The 12,969-nt window shown below is 34.7% G+C and overlaps 1 protein-coding gene across 2 annotated transcripts in view; it reads right to left on the bottom strand.

Annotated features, from left to right (window-relative positions):
* Window positions 1-732: 732 nt before the first annotated feature.
* Window positions 733-12,969, bottom strand: part of LOC107286177 (histone PARylation factor 1) — a 13,017-nt gene continuing 780 nt past the window's right edge. The window contains exons 1-9 of one of the 2 annotated variants that reach the window (XM_015814493.1): window positions 12,888-12,968; window positions 11,872-12,010; window positions 11,259-11,418; window positions 7,531-7,717; window positions 6,428-6,526; window positions 4,828-4,978; window positions 3,057-3,144; window positions 1,374-1,546; window positions 733-936 (exon numbers count right to left, since the gene is read on the bottom strand). In XM_015814493.1, the coding sequence (XP_015669979.1) occupies window positions 805-936; window positions 1,374-1,546; window positions 3,057-3,144; window positions 4,828-4,978; window positions 6,428-6,526; window positions 7,531-7,717; window positions 11,259-11,418; window positions 11,872-11,997 (1,116 nt within the window). In that variant the 5' untranslated portion in view covers window positions 11,998-12,010; window positions 12,888-12,968 and the 3' untranslated portion in view covers window positions 733-804. Of the gene's footprint in view, window positions 937-1,373; window positions 1,547-3,056; window positions 3,145-4,827; window positions 4,979-6,427; window positions 6,527-7,530; window positions 7,718-11,258; window positions 11,419-11,871; window positions 12,011-12,887; window position 12,969 lie in introns of those variants that run through there. The other variant, XM_015814499.1, reaches the window with a different exon arrangement.

The following is a 12,969-nucleotide window of genomic DNA, read 5'->3' as shown; positions in this document are numbered from 1 at the left end:
GCTGGATTTCAACCAGACGGTTGGACATTGGGGGGGGGAGTAGTTGTGAATTGCCTTTTTGATGTAATCCTTTAGGCTCCAAATCTCAGACTTTGCTTTGCTCTCTTGCCATCACTAACTCTCAATAAAAAGTTCCTTTTGCGACAATGCCTATTTCAAAAGTTCTGCTTTCTTGGGAGATCTATTTGAGGCAGGTCCGTACAGCTCCGGAAGAAACCCTATACACAGGTGTCAAATTCACATGATGTCATGTGTCACATGAAGTATTGTGATGTTTTTTGCCTTTGCGGAGCCAGGGTGGGCGTGGCCTACGCATGACGCATCCAGCCCGTGGGCTGCCAGTTTGACATCCCTGCCCTATACCATTTCAGACAAATGGTTGTCCAATCTCTTCTTAAAAACTTCCAGTGTTGGAGCATCCACAACTTCCGAAGACAAGCTGTTTCACTGATTAACTGTTCTAACTGTTAGGAAATTTCTCCTTAATTCTAGGTTACTTCTCTCCTTGATTAGTTTCCATCCTTTGCTTCTTGTCCCATCTTCAGGTGCTTTGGAGAATAGATTGACTCCCTCTTCTTTATGGCAACCCCTTAGACATTGGAAACTTTTGAAAAAGTTTGTCTTCATAAAGCAACTTATTAAGGAATGTTCAGGGTTCTGCAAGAACAGCTTAAAATAATTATTTTATGAATCTTCACTAAAAGTTATACTAGAAAAAATGTTTATTTATCACACAGTACACATTAATAGAAAAAATTTAAAATTCATAAATAACAATAGTATTTTACAGTATTTTAGTGTTTATCATGCTGCAAATAGATCTACCTTCTCTTTTCTTCTATTAGCTAAGTGAGCTTCAATTATCTCTGCAAACAGATTTCTTTTCAGCAGACTATATGCAAGAGGCAACAACTGGCTGATAATCTTGTGAAAATACTGCAAAAAAAAAAAAAAAGACAATGGTAATGGTTTTACTGAAATTGATAATGCATTTCAGAGCAACATAAAATGCTATAGTTTTTCATTTCCACCTTTTTCTCAATTTCTTAAGCACTGAAATCATTATAGATACCTATTCTCTAATGAACCTTTGTCTATAGAGATTTTCAGTCATCCAAGTCATGGTTGTCCCAAATGTGCTTTTTCAAAAGACAACTGGACTTTGTTTTTCCTTGAAGACATTTTGCTTCTCATCCAAGAAGCTTAAGTTCTGACAAGAGAAATGTGCTCAAGGAAAAACAAAGTCCAGCTGCCTTTTGAAAAAGCACCTTTGGGACTGCTGAACCTTTGGAGTCATTTGTTTCAGAGCCACATATGACAGAGACAATGATTCAGGTCTCAAACAATTACTACAGAGAAAAACATGAACTTACATGTGACCCATAGCAGAAGAGGTCTATGCCCAGTTCATATCCCATTCCATAGTCACATTCATCATTAGCAAACTGAACGAAAGTTAACATTTCCTGTATAGGAGCAAAGGCTTTCAATCTCTGGTCATCATTAGGAGCATCTGCAATGGTTTTACAAATTCTTTTGAGATTTGCTGCGAAGAAAAAGATTCCATGAGAACTATATTACAATATAGTCTAGGACTATGCAATTTTTTAAATTTTATTTTGGAGAGATGCCTTTGGGATGCACAGGAGCACAAATTGCACCTGCCTGCAATTCATTAAAGCAGCTGCAATCTGTTTCTAGGATTGGACAGTTTGTGCTTCACACTGTTTTACATTTGGAAGCATCTCTTCCAAATCAAATAAGCACTGCACATTCTCTATATACCGTATTTTCCGGCGTATAAGACGACTGGGCGTATAAGACGACCCCCCAACTTTTCCAGTTAAAATATAGAGTTTGAGCGAGAGAGAGGGGGGGGGGAGAGAAAACTTGATGAGTAATATGCCAAACCACATGTGTAAAGGAATAAAATAGAATACCCGTATTTTCCGGCTTATAAGACGACTGGGCGTATAAGACGACTCCCGACTTTTGAGAAGATTTTCAGGGTTTAGAAAGTCGTCTTATACGCCGGAAAATATAGTATTCTCTTTACAGTCAATATGTGTATTATTTTAAAAGAAAACCGCATTAATTGCATAATACAATGATGGCGAACCTTTTAGAGACCAAGTGCCCAAACTGCAACCCCAAACCCACTTATGTATCGTTGGGTGCTGGGTGGGCGTGCCCATTGGGTGGGCATGGCTGCAGTGGTAACAGCAGACTGGGTGGGACTAAAAAGTTCAACCAATCAATTCCAACTTTGCGAGATCTTTTTTCCCCCACCAAGTTGAAATTGATTGATTGATTGAACCTTTTTTTTTTTTTTGCACATGGTGGTGGAGGCCTAAAGCAAAAAGGTTTTATAAAACCCAGCTGAAGGCGTAGGACTGGGGTGATGGCATGCATGCCAACAGAGAGGGCTCTGCGTGCCATCTCTGGGACGCGTGCCACAGGTTCGCCACCACGGGCATAATATATGCTAATCTGTACCACAAATCTTCCATGATTTTGATAGTATCATATTCTGGTCAATATCAATATAAAATGGAGGTTAATTAGTATTATTTTCCATCACCTGTCTTACAACGTAAGTGTAGACGTATAACCTAAACTCCCACTAAAACCAATGAGACTTAAATCATGACAATGGTCCCACCAATTTAAAATGGAATTAAATGAAACCAATCTAAATCTAGCCTAATGAATTTCAGGACAGACATTCGGTTGTTGCTATAGCAAAGACTACTGCAATGCTTTTAATGATAGGCTCAGTGTAAGAACATCTTGTCTTAATACAATTATATGTACTATGGAATTCTGTTTTTATAAATGACCTAATTAGATAAAAACATGAGGAAAAATCTAATTACTAACTTTATGCTTATTTTTTTTTAATTTTTATTTCTGTCCACTCTCATAGACTCTGGGAAGATATTTTCATTACTTCTCTTTAAAGGCATTTGGTTATAGTCAGATGCCTAAATGCACACCATTAACAATGGCTCAATTGAAGTTTTACTAATTTTGTATTTTGAAAAAGCTATACCTACCATTTGTTTCAGGAAGCTCTCTGTATCCAACATTATTCTTATCTACAGGAACAACTAAACCACCTCCATGGAATGTCTTTGTTACTACCTGTTTTGAAAAAAAAAACACCCCTAAGTACTTTACAAACCATATCGTTAGATATTTTGTGCAAATACACTAGTCTTCAAATACCAAGCATATGTTTTGCTTTTGTTGTTTGATTAATGTCAAGCACATATTTAAATAAGGATATCCTGCTAATTTGAAAGATAAGAAAAGACTCCTAGGTAAATTTATTATTGCCTAGGGATTCCACTAATAATTATCCTCTAATGTCACCTCTCCTATCTACTATTTGTTATCAAACAAATGGTGAGCTTATTGACTAGACCAGTGTTTCTCAACCTTGACAATTTTAAGGCATGTGGACTTCAACTCCCAGAATTCCACAGCCAGCAATGCTGGCTGTGGAATTCTGGGAGTTGAAGTCCACATGCCTTAAAATTGTCAAGGTTGAGAAACACTGGACTAGACAGTAGTTGGCAAATTAAGTGGGCCTAAGAGGAATAATTTATCAAGGCTGCATCGTATTTCCTGACAAGCAACCAAATGCCCTATTGAAGAAGAAAAGCTAACTCTGGCTGCATCTCATAACCACAAGAACAAGTTATCTGCGTTCAGAACAGTAGGATTTTATTTACTTCTCAATTCATGCAACAAAAACAATGGTGACAAATTCAATGAGAATGCTGGTGATTTTACTTGCAAGATGGCTATAAAAAGTTTTAAGGAGCTCTACCACCTTTGTGTAGATTCTTGTGGAAAAGGCAATTCACCACTAGAAAGAATTTAGCTGATCTTGTGCAGATATAATGGTGACAGATGTTCATCTATTTATTGTTAGTGAAATATAACAAACAACCATCCTACAGGCAATCCTCATTTATCAACCACAGTTGGAACCAGCAACTTGGTCATTAGGTGAAGTGGTTGCTAAGCTTTTACTGAGTACTAGTTTTAATGTTTGTAAGCTACGCTGCCCAGAGTTGTCTCAGATGAGATGGGTGGCACATAAAATTTAACAAATAAATAAATAATAAATTGTGCGTATAATTTTACTTCAGCTTTCCTTTGCTTTACATATCTGCAAAGGTCATAAATGTAGGAGCTAGTTGCAAAGTTATTATATCATCACCTTCGTAACTATGAACAGTCATTAAACGACTACTGGTAATAACTATAAAATATAAAAATCTTTATACACAATAGTGATTTAGATAAAATAAACAAAAAATCCCAAATTCCATATCATGGAAAGATAATATACATTTATATGTTGGTTACGTTTCCCCCTCCAAATTGTATTAACATATGCTATAGTTTGAAACCAATGTAAAACACCAAATCATAAAGAATCCTTAAATTTGTTACAATGTCAGCCCAGAAAATCTGATATCCAAATCTAAATATTATCTGGAATCCAATAAACATAAAATAAATATTTTTTGATTAATTACATTCTTAAATCATACGTATATTTTACATTTTTAAGACTGGATGGGAACTGAGAACTAAAGTTTTTCACCCCATTTCTGATAGAATATGCCTTAAAGTTATATATAATGTTTAAAGCATGCTTGTTTCAATTTCCTTTTACTGTGCTGACCCCAAGAATTAATTGTGATTCTCTGATTTGGTAAGAGACTTAGGAGTAAACATATTTTAGCACAAGCCAGGAAAAAGATAAATGTTGTATTAGAGTTTACTGAGTTTGTAAAAATCAAATCTTACCTTCTTATCTCGCTGTTTCATCTTCAAGCTTTTTTGTTCCAGCGAGTAACCCAATTGTTTTGCTGTTTTAGTTAGTTTTTCATCTGTGTCTCTTAATAAGCCACTTCTCTTTTTATTAGTCAGGTCTTTAAGCTTTTTAGACAAAAATAACCTGAAACAAAAGAACACAAATCTTACAGTTCTTTATCTTGAATAGATTCAAACATGCCTTTTATTAGCTAACAGAAGCACTTCAAAACAGTACAATTAATAGAAATCCCAAAGGTTGTTGCTATGTGTAGCAGAATAGACTTCTAATGATCAGAAGTGCTTGCAAATTATCAGAAGTACTATGAAAAAGTTATAAAGAGATGGAAACATTTTTCATGTAATTCTATGAAAAGAATTTTACCAATGACTAATAGCTGTTTCTAAACGAACAGGCACCAGATAAAGTGTTCATCCTTTCATATCCATATCAATTTATAAAGATTATTTGATTTACATCAGCTAATTTAATTTTCAAATAGCCTAGAATCAGGATGTCGATCTATTTCTATACTGTAACAGGACAAAGTTTTGATAATAACCTTCTCTTTAATTTTTTTTAAAATTGTATGCTGCTGCCTTTGAAGACTAAGTTTTCCCAGGAGAGCTTTTATATTAAAATAGTAATTAAAAGATAAAATATATACGTAAAACAACCCCGTAATTAGACTGATTCAAAAATTTTCTGTGAAACATACACTCTTAAGAATCACATTTTATGCTAAGCTGAGATAAACAAAAGCCAATAACAATATTAAAAAAGCTCGGTTATACGTATTTGTCAGTAAACTGCTAAAAATGTGGCTGAATATATTTTGGAGCAAATAGCTGGAAAACTGATACTAAAATCATTTTTCACATCACTATGTTCAGAAAGAATTATTAAATATGGAAACTTATATATACATCCTCCAATATTCCAAAACAAACCTGAATATAAACTATGTGCAAGTTTCTTATAATGCTTTAATGAACAATGCAATCCATAGAAATGTAACAGAAAAGCAGAATCCAGTCATATTTTGAAAATATTTTGCAGATTAAAAATATTACATGGCTGTCCAAAATATTCTCAAATTAGTATATAGCAGTAAATAACATGTATCTAAACTAGTCTACTGAGCTATTTGAAAAAGAAATTTGGGAACCAAACTAAGCAATATTCCACCATTAAATTCTGAGCCAAGTACAAATTCCTGTCATAAATAAAACAGAAGTGCAGCAACTTTTTCTGGATCATGAGACTAGATTTTGACTTTCATAAACAGGGACTATATTGCAACAAACTTTTTTACAAGGATTTACAGGATTCTGTTAACAGTGACTTATATTCAAACTATTTTAAAAGAGACAAGAATAAGCTTCATCCTAGTACTTCACCCACAAAATCATTTTCTCAAAGTAAGAACATGTACTGAAGTGGCAAGGAGTGTATTTTCCCAATTCAAGTGGTACAGAGCTACATAGCATTAGCTATATGTGAGTAAAAGGGAAAAAAAACCAATCCCTTCAAACTGAGACTGCTATTTCCAAATTAACCTCTTTTTAAAGGATGAAAATATTAAATTCTTACTTTACAGCAGCAAATATATTGTCACCAACTTGATAAATTGTATAGCCTTTCTGGGTTTCAGTTTCACCAACCCACACTGGCAGTTGATCTGGTATATCCCTATAAAATATACAAGATATTTAGAACTGAACACATTTTAAGAATTAGAGCTGAAGCAGCTACGTTAATGTAGAGAGATTTCTCAAACACTATTTTTCCTACCCATAAAAGTATTTTAAAAGATAAATCACATATCAACTCCGGATATATGCAAGACCTACCCTTCAAACTGAAAATTTTTAAATTAATTTTTCAAACTGTAAATATTTCGTGTTTCAGACATGGGATTCCAATCAGAACATCATAAATTGCTTCCAGATCAGATGATTACTTTATGAAATCTACTTGACTACCCCAACACAGCTGGATCAGCATTGTCAGGAGGATGACTAGACTGAAAATTTACAATGTATCTAATAAGATCACAAATTTTATCAAGAATTATAGTCTTAATTAAAAAATATAAAGACAATATAGGTGAAAGCCTTGCAATTCACTACATTGGAAAACATAACTTTTTATGGAGAACAAATTTTACAAAAATACATCCGCAATGCCTCTACATAATAAACATTTTGTATAATGAAGTCAGTATAATAATGAAAATAAATTCTATTGTCTTGAATAATTCTAAATTTATAAAAGAAAAAATCTTTTTTAAAACAGTAAAATGAACTTTGAAAGCTAAGTTGTCTAAGTCAAAACTGGATGATAAGAAATACAATCTAGCAAACATACAATAGATTTTGAAGATACCAACTCTAAATTCACCGGGAAAATAAATCAAAAATTCCCAAAGGCAAAATGCCTTTTATTCTATTCCAAAATATTCTTGGCAAGTACATATGAATTAAACATCCTAATGTCACACCAAGACAGACAACACAACCTTTGATTATCTCAAAAAAATTATGTTAGAAATGTTTTTCAACTTTATATCCTGCTGAATGAAAAGATCTTAGAAAGGAAATCCCAGTAATGCTCTGCTCATTGTTTTAAAGCAACAGCAGGAAGAAGAACATTAAAGAATTATATCTCCTCTTCAGGGCCAAGGTATTTCTTACCTAAAATATCCCATATGAAATTGTGTTTTATTGTCTCCAACAATAATTGTCTGAAATTCAGGAGGATCATAAAAAAATCTCCAGTGAAGATTAAAATTTATTTCTTTTGATTTATTAGTATTGTGTTTTCCAGAAAGAATGTCATATGGTCCAACAAGCTGAAGTCCAATACTTGATTTGAGAGCATCTACAACATAAAAACACCTATTGTTTCATGATAATAACTGTCCATACCAAATATATATTTAAAATTATTTAAAAGGTGCTATTGTTTTTATTTATTTGGCCACTATCCTTTCTGCTTCTAGGATTAATGGAAAGGTTGCATCTAACACTTGCTTTGAATTCACTTTCTCATTAAGCTCACAAAATAAAGTACTATTTAATTATTCTATTCAAACAGATTCCTGACAAACCTAGCAGACAACTTTGTCTCCCAAAAAGTAGAAAAGGAACTAGGGATTAGCCATTTTGGATCTAATTCTTACTAACAGAGATGAAATGATAGAAGGCGTAAAAGCAACAGGAACCTTGGGGGGGGGAGTGAACATGCAATATTGGAATTCAACATTACGGAAGCACAAGCAATAGAACACAGTCAAACTAGAGTCTTGGACTTTAAGAGAGCTAATTTCAATAAACTTAGAAAAGAAGCTTGGGAAATTTTGAAAAGTGAGATAATAAAAGTCTAGCACAATACCAACAAAGAAGAAAATTAACAGCTCTCAAAAGAAACCAGCATGGCTGCATAAAGAACTCTCTGATAAATTGAAAGATAAAAAGGACAAGTATAAAAAGTGAAAGAGGGGAACATAACTAAGGTAGAACATCAGCAAATAGCCCGAGCCTGCAAAGATGAAGTGAGGAAAGCTAAGGCTCAAAATAAACTAAGGCTTGCAACCAAAGTAAAAAATAACAAAAAATGCTTCTTTCAACATGTAAAAAACAAGAAAAAAGTGAAGGAAATGATTGGTCCATTAGTGGGGAAAGTGACAAGGTGACAAGCAACAGGGAGAAAGCAGAACTATTTAACTTGTTTTTTGCATCTGTCTTTACACAAAGGGAAAAAACAGACCAACCTATCAAAAATAGTGCCATAAGAAACAGAATAGAAACACAAGTTAAGATAGGCAAGAAAAACGGTAAGTGAGCACCTGTCCAGCCTAGACAAGTTCAAATCACCAGGACCAGATGGATTACACCTCAAGGTTCTCAAGGAAGTGGCAGATGTGATCTCAGAACCACTGAACTATATTTTTCAAAGATCCTGGAGCACTGGGGAACTACCAGGGGACTGGAAGAGAGCTGATGTACTTCCCATCTTCAAAAAAGGAAAAAAATGGATCCAGGAAATTACAGACCTATCAGCCTGACCTCAATACCTGGGAAGATTCTGGAAAAGATAATCAAACAACGAATCAGTGAACACCTAGAGGCAAACAAAGTCATTACTAAAAGCCAACATGGGTTTGTCAAAAACAGATCATGCCAGACAAATCTTATTGCATTCTTTGACCAAGTGACAAAATTAGTGGACCAGAGGANTGGACGAGGGGATAGATGGGGAACTGATCAAATTTACAGAGGACACCAAGCTGGCAGGAATAGCCAACACTCCAGAAGACAGACTTAAGATACAGGAGGATCTGGACAGACTTGAACATTGGGCACTAGCTAACAAAATGAAATTCAATGGTGAAAAAAGTAAAGTTCTACATTTAGGCAAGAAAAACCAAATGCACAGGTATAGTATAGGGGATACCTTGCTCAATAGTAGTAACTGTGAGAGGGATCTCAGTCCTAGTGAACAATCACTTAAATATGAGTCAGCAATGTGCTGCAGCTGCCAAAAAAGCCAACACAGTGCTAGGCTGCATTAACAGAGGGATAGAATCAAGATCACGTGAAGTATTAATACCACTTTATAATGCCTTGGTAAGGCTACACTTGGAATACTGCATCCCGTTTTGGTCACCACGATGTAAAAAAGATGTTGAGACTCTAGAAAGAGTACAGAGAAGAGCAACAAAGATGATTAGGGAACTGGAGGCTAAAACATATAAGGAATGGTTGCTGGAATTGGGTATGTCTAGTTTACTGAAGAGAAGGATGAGGGGGGGTGTATGATAGCAGTGTTCCAATATCTTAGGGGCTGCCACAAAGAAGAGGGAGTCAAGCTATTCTCCAAAGCTCCTAAAGGCAGGACAAGAAGCAACAGATGGAAACTAATCAAGGAGAGAAACAACCTATAACTAAGGAGAAATTTCCTGACAGTTAGAACAATTAACCAGTGGAACAACCTGTCTCCAGAAGTGGTGAATGCTCCAACACTGGAAGTTTTTAAGAAGAGAATGGACAGCCATTTGTCCAAAATGGTATAGGGTTTCCTGCTTGAGCAGAGGGTTGGACTAGATGACCTCCAAGGTCACTTCCAACTTTATTATTATTATTATTATTATTATTATTATTATTATTATTATTATTACTACTACTACTACTACTACTACTACTACTACTACTACTACTACTAGTATTATTATTATTATTATTATATAGCTGCTTAGCTCACCACACTGACCCCGGGCAGCCAACAACAGTTACAGTATAAAACACAACCAACAATGAAAATAACATAGAACCATCAGTCAAGGCAAAAACAAAACAAACTTCAATTAACATAACTACCTCCCGGTCATGTTACACAAAGGTTGGAGAAAATAAAGACTTTGTTACTAAAACAAAAGTATGGGACCTCTAATCTACATTATATGAAAAGTTCTGGGTTTGATTATTATGTTTCCTACAACCAGTTTTAAATACATAAAAGTAAATATATTGAATATGCAAAACAGTTATTGTTTTCATATAATGTATGCTTTTAAAAAAGAACACCTATCTATAATTCTCGCTGTTCTCAAAGATTAGGGTCAAATCCTTAAAAAACCAAAATTGCTTTGTCCATGCAGAGAACTATAGTTCAGCCGTGTGTGTGTGTGTGTGTGTGTGTGTGTGTGTGTGTGTGTGTGAGAGAGAGAGAGAGAGAGAGAGAGAGAGAGAGAGAGAGAGATTATTAGAAATAAGCCAAAAAAGTGAAGGATAAATACATTTTATATTACATGTGGAAAGGACTACTAGTGATATTAAATAATATCAAACCACAGTATGAACCAAAGCATTCTTCTAGACCACCAGAAGGAACTGAAAGACATTGTGTTATGGTGGTTTCCCTCTGTTCTTTGTGGTCAAGTCCAATATGTATTGACAGGAAGAAGTCAAGTGAGCCAATCAGGCACAGTTGGCATGTTCCAGATCTCATCAATTAAGCAATGTCACCTAAGAAGTGTACCTTCTTGGTCACAACACCTTCTAGAGAGCTATTTCCTCCCCTCCATATTGTCTTCACCCTAGTTATGTTCAAAAGAGCATTGAAAATCTGGTTCTTTCCACAGGAATTGGGTTAAAGTGGGTGGGAAGTTTGTATTTTAATGTCTGTTTTTCTGGAGGGGGATGGGGGTAGACTTGTTTATTTTAATTGTATTACTTTTACTGTATGTCACCCAGAATCATTATACAATTGGGTAGCCTCATAAATTTCTAAAATACCAGAATTTTGAAGATATTGTTACGCCTAAAATAAAATTGTACACAAACACAAAAATATATCTATTTATCTATATATCTACACACAAAAAACACTCATATAAAGAAGATAAACATTTAAGACCTACCACATGGCTTGTCAGGTTCCAATTCCTCACAGAATTTCCAGAAATGATAGAAGTCTTCAGGCATCTTGAGCCGGTAATAGCTTTCAATTTCTTGGCGAATACAATCAGAGACATCTGCTGTGCCAGCTTGTACATTTTTTACTTCTTTAATGCTTTCACCCTACCAGTAAACAGAAAATCAAGGAAGAAATAAGTTCATACATTTATCATTTTAAGACAAGGAAAAGAAGCCAAAAGTTGAATGTAATCTGTGGGCTAACTTCTGATCTGTAGCATATAAAGTAGTGCAGTAAGGAGTAAATAAGCAGCAAAGTGAATATATACAATTCTCCATATTGTTTATGTGCAACTGTTTACAGATTCAAACTAAGAAAAAAATATGCTAAGTTAAAGGAAGTTCTATCCTAGGAAATCCCTGCTTCTAAGTAACAAGTGATGAGACCAAAACACTTTGTATGAATTAATATCATTTGTTATTGTATCAAAGATCCTGAGGATGGGAGATGATACTAGAATAGTATTTTGAACTATTGTCTGTCCCAATAGTTGAAGGACACAAAACCTCCAGATCTTGGATAGTGTGGGAATGGAGATGGGGAGATATTACTGATACCTGTTTTTGTGCTTCTGCATGACATCTCTGCTTCCTACCTCCAGCCATTCTGGTACCTGTTGTGACCATTGCTATATTCTGTCTTTTGCGATTGTAACATTTCCCAAGTTCTCCTTGTGATGCCATTGCACAAAAGTTTCTATGTCAATCAAGAATAGAAGAAGATAAGACAGGGCATGCATATTGCAATCTGGGTAGCTAATAAAGGTTAAAGATTTTGGTACAAAAACTAATAAAGGAGCAAGCAACACATTGTAGTATTGCTCATAAACTGTTAAGTTCATAATTTGATGTTTACTTTTAAGCAAGTACTACTGAACTGAATGGGAGCTTCCAGAAAACATAGGGATATGTTGTGATTTTAGACATATTCTTGCTGAGGAATAGGCCTCATATCTTATATAGGAAAACTGCATTAAACCAATGCTTCTAACTACTATTGTAATAATATGCTAGATATTTATATTGCTAGGTTCAAAATAATTATATGGAGCATTTTCCATTTTGATTCCTTCAGATAAATTGATTCCAACTCTCACTATCCTGAAACAGCATAATCATAATGATTAGAAACAGGTGTTTTAGTTAACATATTTGGAATGAATCAGATTTAGCAAACATGTTTTAAATAGGTAAAATAATAATAAGCTGACTATGCCCTGAGAATATCTTTAAAGTAAATTACACTTTTGTACTTTTCAAAGTAAGCTTCCCTGAACTCTGTAGAATTTCTATCAAAGCAAATATAAATTTCTATAGAGCAAATACTTTATTATATCAGTCATAAACCTCAACAGTGAGAAAGGCAGACTTGTTTGCACCACAAAAAAATAAAAATGAAAATGAAAATGCCAGCAAACTCTGTTGAGAGCGGCTGTTCTGACCTCCTGACCATCAGTGCTAATAGAGGCAAGAGGAAAGAAAAAAGCTCAAATCGAACGGATTGGAAGTAGCTGTAAAGAGGAGCTGTGTTAATAAGCCTGTTGTAGCAAGCTCATTTGAAAACTCTGTGGTACCTTAAAGGTTCACCTGAAGACTAGCGTGTAGTCACAGGTGTGTGTGCATATACAGTCATGCGTGTGTTCATCTTTAAGGCAC

The sequence above is a fragment of the Protobothrops mucrosquamatus genome, unplaced genomic scaffold, assembly GCF_001527695.2.
Source record: "Protobothrops mucrosquamatus isolate PMUCROS unplaced genomic scaffold, P.Mucros_1.0 scaffold_88, whole genome shotgun sequence".
Classification (NCBI taxonomy): Eukaryota; Metazoa; Chordata; class Lepidosauria; order Squamata; family Viperidae; genus Protobothrops; species Protobothrops mucrosquamatus.
The sequence above is the reverse complement of the archived record's forward strand: the minus strand, read 5'-3'. Positions and strand labels throughout refer to the sequence as shown.